Source organism: Triticum aestivum, chromosome 4B (assembly GCF_018294505.1).
Source record: "Triticum aestivum cultivar Chinese Spring chromosome 4B, IWGSC CS RefSeq v2.1, whole genome shotgun sequence".
Lineage (NCBI taxonomy): Eukaryota > Viridiplantae > Streptophyta > Magnoliopsida > Poales > Poaceae > Triticum > Triticum aestivum.
The window spans coordinates 509444934-509457740 of NC_057804.1; the positions used below are offsets into that span (position 1 = coordinate 509444934).

A 12807-nucleotide genomic window follows, 5' to 3' on the forward strand; every position below is an offset into this window, starting at 1 on the left:
AGGTGTAACCATATCTCTGCACAAAATATTTTAGTGCTTCTCTGCTCTGTCAGTTACTACATCTGTATATGACATTTAACTGTCTGGGGCTACTCCACTTGCTTTTTGCATGACTTTCATAGTTACTAAATTTATTTTAAATTGTTTCAGATGTCTAATCTCTCAGAGCCCTCAAAAGAAGATGGTTCAATCGAGAAAACTGGAGCTTGGAATAACACATGGAGCACTCTTCTGCGCCATGCTTCGGTCTATGGTGTGGCTGCTGGTTATTGTCTGTCAGCATCTCTGCTCTCCATTATCAACAAATGGGCAATCATGAAGTTTCCCTACCCTGGAGCACTGACAGCTTTACAGTACCTCACTAGTGTTGCTGGAGTTCTCCTGTGTGGACAGCTAAAGCTTATTGAGCCAGATAGGCTGAATTTGAGGACCATGTGGAAGTTCCTACCTGCTGCTGTTATGTTCTACATCTCAATCTTCACAAACAGCGAGCTCCTGATGCATGCCAATGTGGACACTTTCATCGTGTTTCGGTCTGCTGTGCCGATATTTGTGGCCATTGGGGAGACACTTTACCTCCACCAACCATGCCCATCATTCAAGACATGGCTCTCACTCTCCACTATACTTGGTGGAAGTGTGATATATGTTTTCACTGATAACCAGTTCACCCTGACTGCTTACAGCTGGGCGATAGCCTATCTAGCGAGCATGTCTATTGATTTCGTGTACATCAAGCACGTTGTCATGACCATCGGGTTGAACACATGGGGTCTTGTGCTCTACAACAACCTTGAGGCTCTGCTGTTGTTTCCCCTTGAGCTCCTTATAATGGGAGAGTTTAATCAGATGAAGGTGGACAGCTCCAAGATGACAACAAACTGGCTATCGTTCGACGTGGTCCTTCCTGTTGCTCTGTCATGCCTGTTCGGGTTATCTATATCCTTCTTTGGATTTTCCTGCAGACGGGCCATCTCTGCTACTGGATTTACGGTGCTCGGTATAGTGAACAAGCTCCTGACCGTCGTGATCAATCTGCTTATCTGGGACAAGCATGCGTCCCTTGTGGGGACAATTGGGCTTTTGATATGCATGTCTGGTGGTGTTCTCTACCAGCAATCGGCCACAAAGCCCAAGGTGCCCAAGATCGAGCCAAAGGAAGAGGACGATGAAGAGGGGCAGAATTTGCTGCAGATTCAGCCCGGGCATGAGAGCAACCCAAGTCAAAAGCATTCCTCATAAGCTTACTTTACCTTCCCTCGACAACCCATTCGTGGTATACCTCAGATGAGAAATCTTGAACATGCTGTAGAACATCGGCGTTTCAAGAGAAACTAAATTTCATTCTACAATACCTTTGTTATTGTATACTGTTTTTCATTGGTTAGACAGGATTGTGGTGGTGGTGTAGGGTACCAGACACCTCAACATACTAGGGTCGAATCCCCTGTATACTGAACCATGTATGCTATTTACCATATTCCAGAAATACAATGGATGTACTTATTCGCTTCGCGGCATAAGTTTTTTCTTTTCCTTTGTGGGTGAAGGAAAAAATTTCTGACATCATCATTCATCAGTATTAGTCACGGTTCATGAATAGGTAGATGTACTCTGACGCCTTATGCAAGTCTGAAACTTTTGATTTTGTTAGTCTTGTTGGTTGGCCAGTTATATTGTACTTCCTCCGTTTGGGTGTAAAAGGTCTGGTTTTGTAGATGGCAACCTGTCTGCTGCTAGCCACCTTGCCAAAAAGTTGCACATTTTGTTCGAGCCAAATGTCGGAGTACATAGATAGAGGACTGCCATGAGGTTGAACTTGACCTGTCATCTCATTAACTGCTGTCCCTGCTACATGTCGGAACCTAATCAGTTTGAGAAGACTCAGAAGAGTCACTCCGTCAAAAGGGTGGCAGATCGTTTCCGGTTGTTGACAATGCGGTTGGCGCTGCAGCCATCCACATTGAAGCATATTGCATGTCCAACATGGGTTGCAAAGGGCAAGCTAGGGTGCTAGGCGAAAAGTTTCGCTTGGAGATGGGCTCGCAAAGACAAAAGTGTAAACCGCTTGGGTGAGATGCACACACCTTTCACAAATTAAATACGGAGTACTCCCTGTCGTGGTTCTAAGTCTGACAGTAGAATAGGGGGTAGGTATGAAGAGGCAAGATCCTAGCTATGGAGCAGTTGTGCACACAAGTGTTTTACGAGTTCAGGCCCTTCTCGGAGGAAGTAACAGCCCTACGTCTCGGAGCCCGGAGGCGGTCGACTGGATTATATGTGTGAGAGTTACAGGGGTGCGAACCCTTCTACCAGTGGAGGGGGGTGGCTTATATAGAGGACGCCAAGACCCCAGCCAGCCCACGTAGCGGAGGGTTAAAGTACATTAAGGTCCGGCGTTACTGGTAACGCCTTACATAAAGTGTCATCATGATCATAAAGACTACTTAATTACAGACCGTTTGGATTCGGAGTAGATCTTGAACTCCTGGTCGAGTGAGTCTTCTTGATCGAGTGTCTTCAGATTCGTCGAGTGTCTTCTAGTCCGTCGAGTGGAGTTCCTCTTGATCGACTGGAAGACGGCTTCTTCTAAAAGATGTCCTTGAGGAGGGTACCTTGGACAGGTTCATGACCCTACCCTAGATACATGACTTCATCACTCCCTCCGTCCGAAAATACTTGTCCTATAAATGGACAAAATGGATGTATATATAACTAAAATAAGTCTAGATGTACTTTTGGACTAAGGGAGTAGCGCTTAGGGCACGTTTGGTTATTTACATCATTTTTGGCATGGCTGAGCTAATGCAGGCTCTAAACCATGTTCTGTGGTTCATTTGATTGCAAAACCAGAGATTGCATTAGAGCAGAAACACTAGCATGGTGTTTGGTTACATGTCAGCACTCCCCCAAACTACATCTGTTTGGTTACGTATGGATCAACGGTTTAATACCACCTCTTCAATATTCCGGTTACATAAGCAGGGCGGGCCGGCAAAATCCGGAGCCCTGTGCGAAACTAAAAAATGAGGCCTATCTCACTAGAAGAAATAAACTATCAAGGCATTATAATATATGTGATATAATTTCTTAAATAATAATTTGATATATAAATAAAGAATTAGGAGAATAGGAGTAGAATTAGGAGTAGAAGCCAGCGGTATTCCTCTCTGACGGAGAACAATAGACTGCAAGTTGATAGGGCTAAATGTGCCGAGGAGAAAGGGAGCCGAACGATCACCAAAGAGGAGACATATATATCACCCATTTGACCCCCAAAAAAAAAAACACTTACTCAAACGCACGTATAAGTTTTTCATGTGGCAACACACGGGTATTTTGCTAACATATAACAGATTCCTGCGAGTGTTCATTCCAACAACTAGCTCACTATATTTTCTTTTGAGAAATCTCACGTATTATTATCTATCATCTATAGCCAATCTAATAATCCATTATAGTTTCAAAAAAAAAATCCATTATAGTTAGCTATAGAGGTATACCACACAATTTATACCTGGCCCACCTCATTAACTTACAGAGCTTGTTGAAGTCTATGCCATGTCATGACTATAAATTACAGCATCCTTATCTTCTTTCTTCTCCCTCTCTACTTAACACAAATCTGTTGTGGCAACTCCTATAGCTCGCTTACATCATTTTATTATACTTGCTCCAACAACTGATTAGTTCAAATTTTGTTCGTACCGCCCACAAGTGCGACAGATTTAGCCTCTTTTATGATATAGTATATACTAAAGTTGCAAGACTAAATCGACTATACATAAGCTAAATAAAAAAGCAACAGTTTCTGTATCAAAATATAAAACGAATACGACCACTCCCAAGCAACTCTTTCTAGACATTAATACATGCGAAACAACAGAGAAATGGTCAGATATACTGCAATCTGACTCCAACATAGAGAAGGGATTCCGTCAACTAATGCAATTGACACTAAAAGGTGAACTAGATAAAGAAACGCCTCTCATTTGCTCCCTGCATAATGTCTTCTCCAGACAACACACCTGATGCATTTGACTGCCTTCTGGCGAAATGATTGCAGCACTACTGGGGTGCGGCCAATGCCTTGGGCTTCGGCTTAACCTCCACTTCATTCACCCCACGGATAAATATTGCATCAGGCTCGTGGCTGGAAATTGCAAAAGAACCGGTAGGTCAACTCTATGTTCTGTAAATGAGTAGTGACAGAAAATTTGCAGGCAAAGTTCGGTTTTTACGGTTTCTCTCCCTCTTCGTAACCATAGCTTGATGCCACAGCAAGCAGATGCCCATCCTTGCTGAACGACAGAGCAGCAATGCTTGACGCGTACTTTGAATACTGCGACCAAAGTATAAGATCATGAATACCCAGGCCACTTCAGATAATCGTGTTCCCAAAGCAAAACTTATCACTCAGTTACCTGATACAATCTCTTCTTGTTTGTGCCATCCCACACATTCACAAATCCATCATGGCCTCCAGTGGCAAATGTGCCGTATCTGCACACAATACATAACAATGCAAGAAACTGAGAACAGATAATCCTATGAGAGATCACCAAGAAAATTAAACACTGAAACTTTACATTGGGTGGAATGCAATGGCATTGACAGGATAAACAGTGTCCCTGCCAGATTCAGATTTCCGGTGACACTTGAAAGCATACCTGAAAAGGAAATTAACCTATGAGTAAGCAAGTATTTTAAACTGGACAGTCAGTGACACCATAGTTCAGTGTAGGTTGCATAGGAAAGTAGGCGGATTGTATCTTTGAGTTAGGAACTTTGCAGGAAAGGGGTGAGCACTGCAGAGTGATTGCCAATGCACAACTAAAGGCTAGGTTATAGTGTCGAACCGTTGACTGCCAGTTTTACATTAAAATGGTATGACATATGAGCTTGCTCGCTTGAATAATGTTTGATCATATGGAAAGTCAAGGTCACTATACTGCCTTTTACCAACACAAAGCAGAATTAAAAAAACTAAAACTCTAAGCAAACAATCCAGGTTGGAGCCTTGTAGTTTATGCTACCACTGGTGATGAACAAGTTTGACCACCCGCCGCTATGGTCCAGTACGTTGACATCTGGCGTCGGCTCCGTCACACTCCCCTCCCGGCTGCCCCTGATGTGCTTCATTGGCGTTGGACTGCCTCGGGACAGTTCTTGACTAGATCCTGCTACGACGCGTTATTGCTGGGTGCCACACAGACCCCGCATTGGCACCTCACGTGAAAGATGTGGGCACCTTTGCATGTTAAGATCTTCATCTGGCTCACCCTCCAGAACAGATGCTGCACTGCAGACCGCCTTGCCCGTAGGTGCCTCCCCCATGCCGACCGGTGCGTCCTTTGCGACCAGGAGACTGAGGACATTTGGCACATCCTCGTGGGTTGCTCCTTCTCCCAGCAGGCCGTCAGGTGGCATGAGATCCTTTCCTGGTGTTGTACCACGGCAGACCATCCCCATCCAGAGCTGCCCTTCTTGGACTGATGGACGGTCTCTTGCAACCATGCCCCCCCCCCCTCCCTTCTGCCTTGCGCAAGGGGCTCTCCTTGCTTCTGCTGCTGACAGCTTGGTGGCTTTGGAAGCATCGGAATGGATGCGTCTTCGATGGCTTGACGCCCTCCATTGCACATCTTTTTCGAACTATCGAGGAGGAAGCTAGAATTTGGGCTAGAGCTGGAGCCAGGGGGCTCAACCTACTGTTACCCGAGACGTAGACTTTATATCTGTAGGGCTGAGCATCCCTTTTTCTTGTTCTGCTCATGCACTCATGCGCTCGCAACCACACCAGATTGTGTGCATGGTTGCACCTTGTAATTGTTTCACTCTCCTATCAATGAAATGACATGAAAAAGAAAACAAGTCTGACCACTCTTTTTGGTGTTCCGCATTTCTAATATAAATAAAAGGTGTGTTGTATCTTGGTGGGATTGTGGACACGGTTACCCTCAAGATATCAAGCCAGCTAGAGCGAAGTGCCTACTTGGTTGGCTGAGTGTGTTGAACACACCACTATCCACTCAGGCTCATAACTGGGACATACCTGCCTGACCACCTCTCCCATCACTGAATGCCTGAGCTCCTACGAAAATTCTGACAAAAACTTAAAGGCAGCTAAGACTGCCACGGAAAGGTACTTATGGTAGAGGGAGTAAAGTTCCATTATGATGTGTCAAACACCATTTGAGTTTGAATTTGAAATTGCCGTAAAACAGTGCACATTTTAGCCACACAAAATTTTAGTTATTATAATTTCCATGTTGAATTTGTAGCCCAGCCCAAAGTGATTTACTCTGTATCACCTACATATTGTTTGAACTAGATATGACCTGCATGAAAGGAAAGGATGACAAAATACTACTCCCTTCAGGAAAGGATAGACTTGTTTATTTTTTTGGTAAAATTTCCATTACTGAAGACGTTGGGCTACTTTAGCACTAAACCTGCCAAAAATACCACAAAGTCACACACACACACGCTGCAACTGAATTCTCCGCCTTCCACACTGGCCTTTAGTGCTACGGAACCATTTGCTTCTCTTGCCATAAATCCCACATCCACGCATAAATGGAGAAATCAATTGGTTTTGCATGTGCCCAACAAAGCAATTACGGCTCATATTGGCCAAAAGTCCGAACTTATGGAAAGGGCTAGGCAATCCACATATACACTTCAACACCCCCTCTCACGTGTGATGCGGAAAGTCAACACGTGGATAGACTCAGAGGTATGGCTTAAGAGGCCTATACGTGGACAAAGGGGGGCGGCAGCAATTTTTGGATAAATTGCGAAAGCCAGGACTTGAACTCAAGACTTTGGTCTCCGATGGAAAGGGCTAGGCAATCCACATATACACTTCAATAATAACTACTCAAACATGCGATTAACCAGGGGTAAAAAGGTCAAAATCTGCTTGGCCTTAACAAAACAAATTTCACACCCTCGTTCGAGGAACGGAGGGAGTAAGATACAATCAAATACATTACCAAGCTACAGAAGCTAAAGAAGTTCTTCATCGGTTAATTAAACTGTGTTATGCTCCAAGAAACGGATATTAAAAATCATTGAAGCAAGTGTGAATATAAAATGATTACAAATACATAAGCAGATATCTTGAACCCATGGTGCTGAAAACATACTTTTTAGATTGTGCAGACTCGGAAAGGTCAAAGAACTCCATAGAGACTCGTCCTTCGACAGAACTTAGAGCATACCCTGAAGCAAGCAGGATTTCAGAAGGTTAACTATATAGAGAGAGACAGAGAAAGAGATTAATCCAAACCAAGGCTGCTTGAGCTGCATAACTGTTGCAGTTCATACATTACTCTGGTAAGCATACTGATGACTACAGCCGCTTATGTATTGGTACTTACTAAGGTTCAAAAGTCAAAACACAGTCATTACATTTTCCTGAGTGGCACTAACCATATAACTGCATAGCTCATTCCTATTTTTTGTGCTTGTATGGGTAAATTTAAGTACTTGGAGCCTGCTTTGTAATGTTCAAAATCATGTGTTAGCTGCATCTAGCACTAATATTGTACCACTATATACATAAACTCTTCGTTTTTGTAATAAATTTTAACCTGGAGGAGCGTATTCCATAAGATTCAAATCAAAATCTACAGAACGAAGCTTAGCTTATGCAATTCAGGTTCATACTTTTTCTCGTGTGCTCACTTGAAAGATTGAATTTATAACGCATATAGAATAACAGAAGCTCAAGCACAACCGAAGAGACCTAGGGCAGCTTTCAAAAGAAAGCACAAATATTGCGGTTTATCAAAAGCAACCACATGGCGATAATGTACACAACGTTTCTTTATGGTTGAAATGAGGGTGACAATGGGAAAAATGCAGTCATGCAGTGCAACTACAGTAAAGAGAGAACAAGTTACCTGTTCCATTGGGGAAACATCGGACACAGCGTGTTTGATATTTCAAAGAGGATTCCCTTTTTTGCTCAGGTTGAGACATATTGCGCAAATCATAAATACTGACATGTCTTCCTGCTGTTGCAACAACCAACCTACTCCCTCCGTTCCTAAATATAAGTCTTTGTAGAGATTTCACTATGAACTAGATACGGATGTATATAGATGCATTTTAAGTGTGGATTCATTCATTTTACTTCGTATGTAGTCCACCTAGTGGAATCTCTACAAAGACTTACATTTAGGAACGGAGGGAGTATTTCCTACCAGTGACATAGAATATACACGCTCTGGTTGAGCATATGTCCCAACAAGTGTACGCTCTGGTCCGCTAACTCCTCTGGGATCCCAGCATTTAATTGTCTTGTCCCAGCTGCCAGTTATGACTTGGCCTAAATGGATAAATATACAGACTGAAAGTCAAATTCTTATTCTGTTCATGTACCAAATTATCTCACACTAGCCAGATAATAGTTTTGGAAATCATTTTAGACAATATTTGGCATAACCTACAAATATTTAGAACAACATTTAAAAATTAGTAAGCAATACTTGCCCAGTCTGTCTTGCAGTCAGGATCAATGAATATAGGCCTGGAACATTTGCTTTTACCCTTTTCTCGTATGAAATATTTGGCATACATAGAATTTCCATGTCCTGTCTGTTTTAGTTAAATCATCTTGTACAAATTCAAACATAAGAACTTTCTTCATATTTTTAAAATGTGTTTCTCAGTAAATTTATTGTAATAGTTTGTATGTCGTTCAAATCACAAAAAGTTCAAACACAAACATATATGGTACTAGACGATTCAACTAAAACAAAATTCCCATGAATTTCCAATCCCCTTATTGAAACTTGTAGAAGGGTTTCTTTGTCAACCATGAACATATATAAATGACAACAACTCTCATGAGTCCCGATCAGAAAAAAAAACTCTCATGAGAGTGAACCCCACAGAATAATGGAAAATTCAAATTCTCAAAAACATTGCCCTTAAATTAAGGCCAATGGAGGCTACACTGACGTACTCAAGTTTATAGGTGGCAATTCGAAGTGAACAAATACCAGCCAAATATTCCAACACACAACAGGACAAACCAAATCAATACTAGGCCAAGTAGACATGACTATGTAGAAGAAAGATATTTCCAGGTATCATAATGTACAATGAAATGGATATCCCCTGAACATCCATCCAAATGGATAAAGCAATGTCAAGAAGCCAGATAGCATGAAAAGGCCGTATAATCAAAGTGAAAATTAGAAACTAAGATCATTCTATACAAGATTAGATGTGCAAAATATACAGTCATTAAGAATAAAACATGAATTCAGTTAGCAATGTGCTTTGTGTACTGATCTCTGAGAAAATCAACTGCATCCATAATGATGATATGATTAATGCTGTAAATAACCTTTGGTTTTACTGAATCAATTTGCATCAGTATTTGTACGGAAAATGTTCATCCAAAAACATAAATGCAAGAGCAATCCAATAGGATGTAGTTACAAGTACCTGCAGCATAAGAGTACTCCACACAGCGAACTGGAGCATCATGACGCCCCAGAACATCCTCCTTTGACGAAGTAAATGATAATCTGGGATAGTTATTTGAGCATGTTTCTTTTAGTCTTACTAAATCTTGACATAACTGATAATAAGAGGAGGGAATCAACAATAAATTTTTGATTCACAAACAACATTCAGATAGTAATGTCGCTACTCTTGCCTGCCAGCATTCAATTGACAACAAATCAAAATATGGGCACATTGCTCGTAAGTCTTACATGAAGCACTCAAATTAAGACTCATGCACCACTAATAATCTTAAGGGGGACTGGACATGTGTGATTCCGCAACAAGGTCTAATCAGCATACAATTTATATAATGATCAGGACCCAGGACTCATCAACCCTTGAGATGTTGAGCAAGAGTCTTCGTCACCATGCGTCTTTTTCTAGCGACGCGTCGCAGCAGGTGCCTTGACCCCCACAGGAGGGTGGGATGATCCAATTTTTACTCTTTCGACGATGCAGTCGTTGTGTGTTTGTTTGGCTCAAGCCATGGCCCCCTCGTGGGTTTGTATCCATGTGTGTGCTCTTGAGCCATGGCCCTTTCGTGGGTTTGTGTGTTTGTTCGGCTCTTGAGTCACGGCCCCCGCATGGGTTTGTATCCGTGAGTGTGCACTTGAGTCATGGCCAGTTGGCCACGTGTGTGTGTATGTGTGTGTGTGTGTGTGCGTGTGCGCGCGCACGCCCATGTTTCTGCACGTTGAACTTCTTTTGCAAACTTAATCACTTCACTCTTTCTTTGTAGTTAAGTGATAATGTTTGGCATAGCCGCCTTTCCAAGCGAGTCTCTGGGATCTCCTGTAAACCCCATCTAAAGACAGGCAGATGCCTCTTTTACAAAATATATTAATTTAAAGTTTATAATTCTCCACAGATATAACATATCTACAGCCCTATCTTGTAATTTGTGTACTACCAATAACTTGCTAAGTGCTAAGTAGCACGAACAGATAAAAACATTGAAGTAAATCAGAGTTACTAAATGACAGTTAGTGAAATTGCTTCTCTATATGCGCTTCCCACCTTATGGCGCTGGAACTAGTATATGTGGCAACATACATGCACCGGATGCAGTGGCGGAGCTACGTTCGGGCCAGCCTGTGCAGCGGCCCGCCCAACATTTGATATTAATACACTATGCATATACTTGTGAGGCCTTAAAACATGAGTCCACTGCCTATTTTCTCCGGTTAGGCCCTCCCAGCCCGCCCAGGATTGGGCTTCAAGCTCCGCCACTGACCGGATGCACGGGTATATCCAAGCAACGAGGTCCCTTTCATAGATTGTTTTTACAACACGAACCTTATAGAGAGCGTTCACCAAAAATAAAAAATGAATCATATCGCTTCATCACGAAGGAAACACGGCCTAGGCATCCCGTACTGGTTGCAGATCTATAACCCAATCGATTATACGAACGGCCCTGTCAACTCCACAAATCGAATGCAAAAGGCGCAGAAACCACAAAACACAACAGCCCTCACCTCCGAACGGTGTGGTCGGCGCCAGCGCTAAACCCGGAGGAGTCGTCGTGGAAGCAGCAGTCGAGCACAGGCCCGGGGTGCGCGAACTCCCCTTTGAGCAGGTTCGCCTCGGCGTCGTACAGCCGAACCGTCTGGAACAGAGCTCAGGCGCCCAAACCAGGTCAGATCGGCCAGATCAGGCGGCTAGGGTTTATCACGCCTTGCCGGAACAGAGGAACGGAGGGGGGGAGCGCGCGGCGGCTCACCTTGTCCCAGGAGGAAACGAGGAGGTGGTCGCTGTGGTTGGAGAAGCGGAGGTTGGAGATGCCGTCCGACGGCGGGTTGGCGAGCTCCCTGCCGCTGCCCATAGCTGAGGCTGCTGCGCCGGGTGCGTCACTCATGGTGGGAGGGGGGAGGAAAAGGAATCGGGTCGGGTATTTGGTGCAGGGGGGCGGAAACGGTGGGGGGATTCGAAATTTGAATCCAGAACGGGCGGAGCGAGGAGAACGGGAGGGCGGCGCGGAACGGGGAACGGAGGCAGCGGGAGGAAAAAGAAGGCTGGAGAAGATGCCATTGCGTCATGGCCTGAACTTTTCCTCTTTATTTTTTAGCACATCGTGGACTTTTCCTAGAGAGAGCTTCGGCGCGCATGTATCCGCTTTGTGGCCCGGCCCAGCAATTCGCCACGCTGGCTCGCTCCTTCCAAATATAAGTGTTTCCTAGAGAATCTCTCGTTCGATCGGATTTTTTTTTGCTCGCTTCCTTTTTACGTTCGTCCCCATTTGTTGTCGGTCTGAACTCTGCAGTCTCAGAGAACACCTACTAAAAAAATATAAGAGCGTTTAAATCACAGAGGGAGTATTTTTTCTGTCAGTTTTAAATTTTCTGGTGAAATAAAAAAAACAGTATGTGTTTTACAAAATGTTCATGAATGTGGAAAATGTTCATGTAATTCAAAAAAATTGGCGGAATTTGAAGGAAAAAGAACATGGAATTTGAATGATGTTTATGAAAGATTTTCAAAAAAATGCACAATTTGAAAACAAAATCATAGTTTGAAAAAATCATGAACTTGAAAAAGTTCATAAATTTTTTAAAAAATCGTGAATTTGAAAAAATATATAACATTTAAAGAAGGTTTGTGAATTTGAAAAGGTGTTCATGAATCTAAAAAAAGTTCTCAATTTGAAACAAGTTTATAAAGAAAAAGGTTCACATATTGGAAAAAGGTTTGTGAATTTAAGAAACTTTAAATATTTGAAAAGGTTCATGAATTTGAAAAAAAAACACGAATTTGAAAGGTTCACAAATTTGGAAAAAAATCAGGGATATGGAAAAGGTTCACAAAATTAAATAATGTACACAAATTTGAGAAAAAAATTCTGAATTTCAGAAGAAAAAAAATGAAATTCACAAAAGTTTCACGCAATATGAAATGAAAAGAATGAAAAGGAAAAAAAAGCCGAACAAAAACCGGGTGAAAACACAGATCGAACAACACAAACTCGGGGGGGGGGGGGGGACCAAACCAGAAGCTTCCGGAATCTTTACAAAATCGAAAGAGGAACTGCCTGCATGGGCGCATTGGGATGGGTCGGCCCATTATTCCCATCGCTCAACTGCGTGGGCGCCATGTACAAACCACATTGTTCATGGCGCCTTAAGCGCCGAATAGAAATTGGGCTTTTCCTATGTCCTACTACTCCCATGACAACATGGTTTGAACCCTGTTAAAAAAATATGGGCTGAACCGAGATATTTTTCTGCTCGGCTTGGGCCTGACCATCAAACTTTTCCTTTTTCGCAAAGCCATCAAAGAAACTAC

General features: G+C 42.8%; 2 protein-coding genes across 5 annotated transcripts in view; one reads left to right on the forward strand and one right to left on the reverse strand.

Moving 5' to 3' along the window:
• LOC123092973 (GDP-mannose transporter GONST3) overlaps positions 1-1532 on the forward strand; it is a 3838-nt gene extending 2306 nt beyond the window's left edge. For all 4 annotated transcript variants that reach the window (XM_044514845.1, XM_044514843.1, XM_044514844.1 and 1 more), the window contains one exon: positions 151-1532. In XM_044514845.1, the coding sequence (XP_044370780.1) occupies positions 151-1242 (1092 nt within the window). In that variant the 3' untranslated portion in view covers positions 1243-1532. The remainder of the gene's footprint in view (positions 1-150) is intronic.
• A 2096-nt stretch (positions 1533-3628) lies between these two features.
• Positions 3629-11548, reverse strand: LOC123092974 (mitotic checkpoint protein BUB3.2). Its single transcript, XM_044514847.1, has 10 exons — positions 11249-11548; positions 11004-11134; positions 9463-9545; positions 8183-8335; positions 7908-8045; positions 7149-7224; positions 4590-4670; positions 4425-4503; positions 4242-4342; positions 3629-4153 (listed from the first exon to the last, which is right to left on the reverse strand). Exons 1-10 carry the CDS (start codon positions 11381-11383, stop codon positions 4069-4071), a joined length of 1062 nt encoding a protein of 353 aa, XP_044370782.1. The 5' UTR covers positions 11384-11548; the 3' UTR covers positions 3629-4068.
• Between the last annotated feature and the right edge of the window lie 1259 nt (positions 11549-12807).

Coding starts and splice junctions, on each gene's coding strand:
- LOC123092974 (XM_044514847.1), bottom strand. CDS start 11,383: ATGAGTGACGCACCCGGCGCAGCAGCCTCAGCTATGGGCAGCGGCAGG. Junction 11,135..11,248: donor TCGTTTCCTCCTGGGACAAG/GTGAGCCGCCGC, acceptor GCTCTGTTCCAG/ACGGTTCGGCTGTACGACGC. Junction 4,504..4,589: donor GCCATTGCATTCCACCCAAT/GTAAAGTTTCAG, acceptor TATTGTGTGCAG/ATACGGCACATTTGCCACTG.